This window comes from Canis lupus, chromosome 11, assembly GCF_048164855.1.
Source record: "Canis lupus baileyi chromosome 11, mCanLup2.hap1, whole genome shotgun sequence".
In the NCBI taxonomy this organism is placed as follows: Eukaryota; Metazoa; Chordata; class Mammalia; order Carnivora; family Canidae; genus Canis; species Canis lupus.
Window position 1 is genome coordinate 70575695 of NC_132848.1, and position 9962 is coordinate 70585656.

The 9962-nt window shown below is 50.7% G+C and overlaps 1 protein-coding gene across 1 annotated transcript; it reads right to left on the reverse strand.

Moving 5' to 3' along the window:
• Positions 1 to 1982: 1982 nt before the first annotated feature.
• BMP10 (bone morphogenetic protein 10) lies at positions 1983 to 9681 on the reverse strand. The gene is made up of 2 exons (XM_072842710.1): positions 9247 to 9681; positions 1983 to 3882 (listed from the first exon to the last, which is right to left on the reverse strand). Exons 1-2 carry the CDS (start codon positions 9578 to 9580, stop codon positions 2942 to 2944), a joined length of 1275 nt encoding a protein of 424 aa, XP_072698811.1. The 5' UTR covers positions 9581 to 9681; the 3' UTR covers positions 1983 to 2941.
• Positions 9682 to 9962: the final 281 nt, after the last annotated feature.

Consider the following 9962-nt stretch of genomic DNA (forward strand, 5'->3'; position numbering starts at 1 on the left):
GTCGGGGGCTGGGGGAGCTCCTACTGATCATTTATGCCTTTGCATTTCTCCATGAGAAAAAAAAAAAAAACAAAAAAGAATGCAACTAGCGGCATCTGAAGGACCAGTCTGCGGCCTTCGGTGCTCTTTTCTCCGTCGAGTGAAGAAGCAAACCACAGAACTGCGTGCTTCTGTGCGGCGGGTGGTAGAAGAACTGACGTCTGGGGTACACGGCCTGCTCACTGCCGGCCTGGCCCTTCACGTGTCTCCAGCAGAAGAGGGATGTGAGCGCTCGCCGCAAGGTGTCTCCCCAACCTGGCCCCGTCGGCGGGGAGCACCAAGGAGGCAGGCCTGGCACATCCCGCTCCGTTCTTACGTCAGGGCTGCAGGCGCGTCCCTGAGGGTGGCCTGGCAAGGTCTCAGCAATTTGGCAAAAACCGGGTGGTAGCGCGTGGGTAGCGGAAGCAGGCCTCGGAGGCGGGATGGCCCCCCTCGACGTGTGCACGTGCCCATCACATCGATGTTTTATACAGAGAGAGCACTTGGCCTCTTGTCTGACAGCAGCTTCCCCGTTCAGCTGAGGCTGTAGGGGATGTTCCTCAGGAAGGAGAAGCAGAGCTCAGGTATATGCAGACGGGGCGTCCCGCGGACGTCAAGGACGAACCCCAGCTCGTGCAGGGCCCCGAGGGGGCTGTCCCAGCCAGCTATGAACACACACACATGCACACACAGGCACATGCACACTCAGGCACGTCCGCACGCCAGCCTCCAGGACACCCTCTTGCACATGAACGATTCTGAGCCGAGGGGCACCTCAAGTGTCCCTCACTGCGTCGTGCCCACCGACGGGCAAAATGCAACCTTTCGGGGGCAGGGAATTCCCAGGACCTGCCCTCTGGACTCGGGTGGGCGGTGGACGTGCAGAGAGGTTGTCCAAATTGGGGAAAATGTCCTGCAAAGCAGCTCCCCGCACCTCTGGTTCCTGGCGCCATATGGGCTCCTGGCCCCGGAGGCTGGTGAAAGGAGGCTGAGGCTGGGACGCACGCACACAAGCAAGGCTTCACCAGGAGGCATTTGGCGGGCGAGTGGGGGCCCACGTGCTGGAGACCCATTCGGAGAAGCGCGAGGCGTCAGCGTGGACGCCCGGAGGGGCCCGCATGGGTCAGGGCCGCAGGGCGCTGGGTGCCCCCCAAGCACCCACCTCCTGCACGTGGGCCGGCGCTGGGCCCCAAGGTCGTGTCCATCCCATCCATGGTGCTGGCTACCCTAGGGGACCACCCCCATCAGGACGGCGGCCCAGCCCCTTGTCCGGGCCAGTTCCAAACCGGGAAGACTGCAGAAGGGGGCGGGGAGCTGTAGGGTTTCTAGGCATGAGGCAACCCCGACTGTGGATTCCAGCCGTAGCCATTGAGTCACCTGCTCTGTTGATGAGTTATCCGGTTGGACCCTGCTTTCCTTTTCCTTACACTTAACTATTCTTCTTGGATAAAACCTTTAGTGAAGAACATTATTAGAACAAAATCAAGGGCGGCCCCGGGGGCGCAGGGGTTTAGCGCCGCCTTCAGCCCAGGGCGTGATCCTGGAGACCGGGGATCGAGTCCCACGTCGGGCTCCCTGCATGGAGCCTGCTTCTCCCTCTGCCTGTGTCTCTGCCCCTCTCTCTCTGTGTCTCTCAGGAATAAATAAATAAAATCTTAAAAAAAAAAAAAAAGAAGAAGCACAAAATCAAATGACATACTGGGAGGAAATCTCGAGATTAGAGCGCTAACTTCACCCTCCCCAACAGCGCGTGGTTTCGAATGTCCCCTTCCAACCTGCAGCAAGGGCACTGAGGACCGGTGGAGACGGGGGCGGGGGCGGACATGGGAATGAGAGAAGGACCCGAGGCGCTGGGGGCAAAAAGAGAAAGAGGGAAGAAGCAAAAGCAGAGGCGCAGAGGCAAGGGAGGACTAGGAAAAATTGAGGCAAAGTATGAAGAAGAGTCCAACAGACAAGAGCCCTTCTGATTTTCCTCCTCTTGGTCTTGGGTGATTTTATTTTGTCCAAAAGCTTTAATTCTCCAGTTAAAACTGCTGACAATTTTACAGACACATCCTAGGAGAGCATCTACATCCCTTTGTCTCCTCCCCCGCGAGCGCCCTCCCCCTCCTCTGCCCTCCGCGCCCGACAGTCCAACACACGCGGCCAGGCCGGGCCTTGCGGTCCTGTTCTCTCAGGAACGTCCTGCAGGCTCCTCGGTCGCCTTTTCTTGACCGGGTGCTGCCCTCTAGAGCGCGGCGGTGCTCCGGGGGCTCCTCCTTTGCTAATGTAGCTTGAGGCCGCTGCCTCTGGAAACCACCTGGTTTCTGCATCAAATCACCCTCCCCTCAAACAGGCAGCGAGCGCCCTTTACCTGGTCCTGTGGCTCTGAGCAACGGCGAAAACGCAACCCATAAAAGCGACGCCTCCGCCTCCGGTAGCATTTAGGAATTCCTAGGACGGATCCCAGGATGCTCGAACCCTGGGTGCTAATTATCTTGAGACAGATCCTACTCAGAGAAGAGTTGACTGGAAACGTACCATTGGTTTTTAATATATACACATTTCATGGAGTCGTGCACACGTGTGAGTATAATTAACCTATCTTTATGGAACCAGAAGAGTTCTGTGAGTTTGCCTATATACACATATACATACACAAACACCTACCATCTGACACTCTAGCTCGGGTTAGGACGGTGAGCGGGGCTTGCCACTCGCTGCCGGAAGTGGCATTGCCAGCAAATGGCAAGTCCAGAGAAAAACGGATTGGAAGGGACGAGACTGAATTAGCAAAATACGCATTTCGTACAACAAACTGATTTGCCCACTTCCCTAAGGCAGCCAGCCTCTGTGATCTGTACACTCTTATTAAATAATCTCATTAAATAGGAGCACAAAATATACACATTTACAGTCATTAAATAAGCACGGGACTCCTCTTCTATCTACAGCCGCATTCGGACACTGCCATGCCTTCGTATTTGAACTTGTAGGTGACGACGCCCTTGTCTAAATAGAGGATGGAGATGGGCTCTAGCTTGGTGGGCACACAGCAGACCTTGGAAGCCTTTTGGGAATTCTTGAGGTGGACCAAGGCCTGGATGATCGCATGCTTTGTGGGTGTGAGGTGCTCTGCCAGGGGGTAGTTGCAAACCCCACGGCATTCATAGGCTTCGTATCCGGGGGGGGCGATGATCCAAGAGTCCCAGCCTATCTCTTTGAAGTCGATGTAGAGCGGGGTCCTCTTGCAGTAGTTTCCCTTAGCGTTCCTTCTGATGCGGGCAGTAGAATCGTAGATGATGTTTGACCTCATCTGCAGCAGGGCTTCTTCTCCCGGCCCACTGGAATAGCCTTCCAGGCCCAGGTTGTCGAGCTCCAGAAGTTGCTCATGGGCGATCATCTCATTCAGTTCCTCCTTCCGCTCCTTCTCGCTGCTTTGGTCGTCAGAAAACACGACGAGCAAAGGGACGTGCTTATTTCGGGCACTGGTGTCTATTTCCAGGTGTCCCCTGCCGGCATCTTCGGTTCCATCGTGTCTGCTCTCGATGTGGACCTCCAGCTGGTGAGTGGACGAGCCCGACCTTTGCCAACGCCTGATGGCATCGGTGACGTCAAAAGTCTCCCACTCACTGTTGGTTCCGTAGATCTCTCCCGACACCAAGACCAGCATGCTCCTTTCGCCCTCAGTGTCCCCTCTGCTCTCTAGTACCTCAAAAATGGTAATCTTGCGATCTACTCCATCATATATCAGGCGGTCTCTTTGCACCAGTGTGTACAACCTGAGCTCGGCCATGATAACCTCTTCATGATGAGGGATGGACACGTTGAAGAGGAGGGGGTACTTTCGGAGCCCGTTAAAACTGGCTGGCTGGGAAAACAAATCTGAAAAAAAAAAAAAAAGACAAAAATCAGATTTGTAGTGTGTCACGGGGAAAAACAGATGCTTCTTTATGCGTTCAGAGGGCCTGTCTGTGCGGGAAGCTTGATACAGAGAAATGGGGGGGGGGGCAGTGACAATCAATGAAAACAAACACAATGTTAGCATTTTCCAACAGAAAGCACTGAAAGGTCAATGGTAGAAGCCTAAACTGACTCAGGCTGCCAAGAGTGAGATGGAAAGTGGCTCCCTAATGAATGGGAGGACACTCTCCCAGCCTTGCTTGCATGGCTTATCAGCCACAGAATTGCAAAGATGGGAGGGACCCTGGAGACCCCGCAGGCAAGCCCCTAATTATCCTAACCAGGGAAGAGACATCAAATGAGACATGGAGTGGTGGGATTTTTTTTGTTTTTTTTTGTTTTTGTTTTTGGTTTTTTTTTTGGATGCTTTTCAGGGAGGAGCACTTGATGGCTTTTCATATTTGCATTTGTAATGGGTGAAGATTCCCCACAGGGTGGGCTGAGCTTTGGGCTCCCTAAAAGACCTCCAGGCTAATCAGGGGTTGGCAAACTCAAGCCCATGGGCTGGGTTGGGCCTGCCACCTATTTCTGGAAATAAAGGATCAGGAGAACACAGCCTGGCCCATTTATCTCGGTGTCATCAGCGGCTACTGTTGCCCTGCAATGTCAGAGTTGTAAGAACACATGGTCCGCGAAACCTAAAATATTTGCTATCTGTCTGGCCCTTTACAGAAAGGGTTTGCTGACTGCTGCTCTAGACACCGAAGTCTAATGAGGTCGACCAGATAGCCATAAACCAAGGGGGGAGGGGTCGCGGTGGTTGTATTTGGGGGGTATGGTCTTCAACAAGGAGGAATGGGAGAAACTGAACCTTGGGACCGATGGATTGCTTTAGTCTCATACCCTTAGTGACCCGCATGGAGTTTGGCGCCTAAGAATCCCTCCGAATGTTTATGAAAGGTCCTTCATTCTCAGAAGCACACCTCCAGGGCACCTGGGTGGCTTAGCAGTTGAGCATCTGCCTTTGGCTCAGGGCATGATCCCAGAGTTCCAGGATCGAGTCCCACATCGGGCTCCTTGCATGGAGCCTGCTTCTCCCTCTGCCTGTGTCTCTGCCTCTCTCTCTCTCCGTGTCTTTCATGAATGAGTGAATAAAAATCTTTAAAAAAAGAAGAAGCAGCACACCTCCAAATATTATCATGTTGACTTTCTATCTGGGAATTTTGTAGGAGCCCAACGCTCCTGTACACTTGTCTCAGGTAACATAGGACTCCCCTGGAGGCATCTGTCATCCATCAAAGGGTTCCAGGACAGCAGAGCCCTAAGGACCACCAACTGAGGTGTTCTCTATCATCTCTGGCAGTGTTTTCCCACCTGTACGCCAGTTCATTATTTTAGTGGGTTCCCTGTTTCAGACCATTTTCTTAATATTTTTCTTTAACTTTGTAAGATGATTTTTAGACATGATCTCTCTTTTAGGCCTGTCCTAAGCAACCACATTCAGGAAATGAGGAGACCGAGGTGATGGTCACGTGGATTCTTTTATCCGATCCACCTTAGTGAAAAAATATAATAATTTCACAGGATTCACAGCGTGCTCTGTGAAGGGTACCACCTGAAATCATCTCATACACTGCCAGTGGGAAATACGGGTCAATGAGATGAATTTAAACTCTCCAGCAAGACTCTTAAAACCAGCCAGAACCAGGCCTTCACCTCTTGATCGAGTCATAGTTCCCATTCATTCCCCTACAGCCCATGGAACATTGTAATTGAACAATTGATGTTTGTTGAAAGATTAAAGAAACTATAAACCCTCCTCTTTGAAGCAGACTGATATCTTCACCATTTGCCGAAACACTCCTGTGCCTTGCTGTGCGCCGCACGTTTGGAGACGCGCTTCTGGCTCCTGGAAAGCCTTCTCCCCTCGCCTCCACCTTTCTAGCTGTGTCCGCTCCTCATGGGATTTTCCTTCCTTCACCTCTCCATCTAGAAGTTCACTGTCTCCTGGGTCACTTGAGTATTTACCACCACCACCCCCTTTTTTTTTTAAGTTTTTCTTTAAATTATACTTAGTGAACATACGGTGTAATATTGGTTTCAGGAGTAGTTTTAGTGATTCAAATACTTTCTCTCTCTCTCCTTTGAGCTTTACCATTTACATCCTTTACATTTCAGTTTCCTTTTTTTTAAGATTTTATTTATTTATTCATGAGAGACAGAGAGAGAGAGGCAGAGACACAGGCAGAGGGAGAAGCAGGCTCCACGCAGGGAGCCCGACGCGGGACTCGATCCCGGGACCCCAGGATCACGCCCTGGGCCAAAGGCAGGGGCCAAACTGCTGAGCCACCTGGGCTGCCCTTCAGTTTCCTTTTTATGAGTGGATCTTCCCAACCAGATTGTCATCATGCTGGCAGGTCGCACAGCTTAAACTCCCTTCTAGGCCTCCAAGCTATCACGATGCCTTAAATTGAGGCAACACTTTTAAAATATTGACTAGTTGATGGTTCTGGACATCAGATCAAGCTGATTATCTGTTTGATAAACTGTTTTACTGTTTTCCCATGGGCATCCATGGGTCCTTGACACATCAAGGATCTTGGGAGCTGTTCCCCTCTTATAAGAATAGAGAGACTTGACTCTCCTTGGATGGGGAGCATGGGAAGACCACAAATGGAGTAGACTGGTTGCTCCACCCATGAGAAAAGTACAGAATAAAAAGCTCACGGTAGTGGGGGGAAGGGATTACAAAGGAGAACAGGAACATTTTTCATGGTGATGAATATGTTTACCATCTTGGCTGCGGCAACGGCTTCATCGGGTGTCTACCAATGTCAAAACCTGGCTGATTATACACCTCAAATATGTACAGTTTATTGCAGGTCAATTGCACTTCAGTAAAGCTGTGGAAAAAATAGGCTCACTGGGCACGTGCAAGTATACAAAGTAGTAGACAGAGGGGCGCCCGGGTGGCTCAGCGGTTCAGCACCTGCCTTCACGTCAGGGCGTGACCCCGGGGTCCTGGGATCGAGTCCCCATCGGGCTCCCCGCATGGAGCTTTCTCCTATCTCCGCCTGTGTCTCTCCCTCTCTCTGTCTCTGGGTCTCTCATGAATAAATAAATAAAATCCTCAAAAACAAACAAAAAACAAAGCACTGGATGGAGGTGTCGCATTCTAGGCAGGGGAACGGATGTTAGTTGAACATATTTAAACGTGCCAGTGTTTTGCAAGCCCTGTTTTATTTAGTTCCTACAATGACCATTCATTTCCGTCGTGTTCATTTTTACACCAGAAGAAATGGGGGTCAGTGCCGAGGACCGACTTCCCCAAGATGGCAAAGCGAGGGCAGCCGTAGGAGGAATTCAACTCGTGCTTTTTCTACCTTAGAAATGCACTTGTTTCCCCCTGACTAGTTACATTTGGGGAAGGTTTTTTTTTTTTCTGGTTTGGCTTTGGGGGTGGGGCCGGGCGGGGCCGGTCTTTGTCTCCCAGGCAGCTGCACTGTGCAGACCCAAAGGGGCCAAAAGTGAGACCGTAAGAGCCACCGGGGCCACCGCCCAGGGCGGAATCCGCTCCTGCTTCCGCTGCTCTCCAGGAGTAAGACGCTCCGGAAACTGCACTGCCTGACCTCGGGCACGAAACCCTCCCCCGGAGATGCGGAACCTGAAAAACTCCTGTTGTCTCAGGGCGTGCGAACGTTGTCCCACCCGCACCCTGAGCCGGGCCCCCGGCGCGGGGCTCAGAAACGCCAGGAGGGCTCCTGTGGAGGCAGGCCACTCCTCTCCAGCGCAGGCTCACCCCCAAGAGGAATCTGCAATCTCACTCTTGCCATTTCCATTACGTGGCTAAAGGTTATTAGGAAACGTCCCCAACGCGTCACTGACTATCTACCATTGGGCCAGTTATCTAAATTGTCAAGGCAAACGGTGTCTCCGAGACTGAGCCATCCCCACTGCACATGTCCTCCGACGCCTAGAACTGAGGGAATTCCTGAGTAATATCTAACGTGTGTCCCCGGTTCACAGCAAATGCAGTGCTTTCCTACCCATACCCTCTTGGAGATCGCTCAGCTGTGTTACGTGCGCTTATTACCCCCAACTCACGGATGAGAAAACTGAGGTTCAGAGAAACCAAGCTAAAATATCCACAACTGCTGAATCAAGCCTGTCTCAAAATTCCAAACCCTAAGCCATTTCTTTGCTAGCACCTTTCTGCTTTTAGGAACTGCTGATCAACATCAACCCAAACCCTCTTTTGTATGTGGTCAATGACAATGGTAAATATTAAAGAATTCACTTCTTTGGACCCAGATCTTTTACCACGCACACTAGGGGGAAAAAAATGTATTTTTGCCTACTGGCACCGTATTAGATAAAGGATTAACTTGCTACATCAGGCCGTTTAGTCACTGAATAAAAGCTGGCGGAGGGGGGCTAACCTGGTTTTCCTGCTGATATTTAAGGCTTGCACGTTGCTATTCATGAAGACTGAAGTAAGGGGCATCATTAACTGGGCCGTGCAAACTTCCTGGACATTATAAACAGCGATTCAAGGACGTCCACGTCACACAACACAACAAAACTTTAGGGAGAACCTCTGAAATAGAAGTTTTCATCCTGTCTGAATACTTCTTAAATAAGGTCAGAAAATGGAAATACAATCAAAGCTTGAGTGAGGCACAAGTCTGGACTTTTTAGTTTTCACCTATTTTCACTCTAAGGAGAAGCTGACAATCTTTCGGCCAATTAAAAGACAAACCTGGAAAATGCCGGACAAAGGTAGAGTAGTACAGCAGCACTAATTTTTTGCATTTCTTGCTGTTCAAATTTAAAAATTTTAAAGGCCCGGTTATGAGGTCAGGATGGTAGATGCTTTACAGCTTTTGGTTAAAAGACATTCTTTGGTACCTTTTTAAAATTTTTTTAAAGATTTTATTTATTTATTTATGAGAGACACAGAGAGAGAGGCAGAGACACAGGCAGAGGGAGAAGCAGGCTCCACGCAGGGAGCCCGACGTGGGACTCGATCCTGGGACTCCGGGATCACGCCCTGGGCCGAAGGCAGGGCTAAACCGCTGAGCCACCCGGGCTGCCCTCTTGGGTACCTTTTAATAACATTTGGGAAACGACCATGAAAACGGTATAAAACATTTGGGAAACGACCATGAAAACGGTATAAAAACAAAAGATGCGTTGTTTTAGAGCATCTTTGTATGCACAGCCCCACACAGATGCACTCACCCTTAGCTGTATTACTCCCACAAATTGTGAATTTACTTAACGCTGCTCTCGGGGAAGAAAAAAAAAAATTCCGAGCCCAATTCCATCAATAACAGGTAAACTTACCTTCGTTCTTGAAACTCCTAATGATGTTGGCCGAGGGCATGGAGGTCCGATCCGTCGCAAATTTGTTGTAGAGTTCCAGCATGTACTCCGGTGGGTCCACCTTGGCTGAGTCCTGGGGAGGGATGTCGGATAAGTTCAGCGTCTTGAGAAACTCATTCTTCATGGTCTGCAGCAACGTGTTGAAGTCGACACTGTCTTGCTCCGAGAAGACATCGTCAAAGAGGGGCATGTCTTCTTCCAGAGGCGACTGCTCCAGGCTCATGATGGGGCTGCCAGAAACCGAGTGAGCCACCAGGCCGAAGACCGCGCACAGCTGCAGGGCCAGAGAACCCATGACTGTGCTCGAGCCCCCAGGCCAGCCCAGGAAGATTTAGCTCTCCTGGGCTCTAAGTGGCAGTTTTATCTGATGGAGCGTTAATGTCTCGTGTCACTGGAGACAAGTTTGGAAACTCTTCCCCTCTCTCTCCCTCCCCCTACCTCCCTTCCTCTCCACACTCCCCCCCCCCCACCGCCCGCCCCACCAAAAGTCAGGTTGCCGTAATTGGATAACAAAATCCCCTATAGGGGCCTAGCCTTTCTTATCTCTCTAGTGTAAACTTGTGCACCAGATTTTGTTTCTATCTTGCGATCCTTTTTTCTTTTAATGAGCATTTTATAAACATGTCCACATTCTGACACTGGCTAAGAGATAGGACAATTTTCTCCTTGTGGAAGCT

Coding starts and splice junctions, on each gene's coding strand:
- BMP10 (XM_072842710.1), bottom strand. CDS start 9,580: ATGGGTTCTCTGGCCCTGCAGCTGTGCGCGGTCTTCGGCCTGGTGGCT. Junction 3,883..9,246: donor TAGGAGTTTCAAGAACGAAG/GTAAGTTTACCT, acceptor TTTTTTTTTCAG/ATTTGTTTTCCCAGCCAGCC.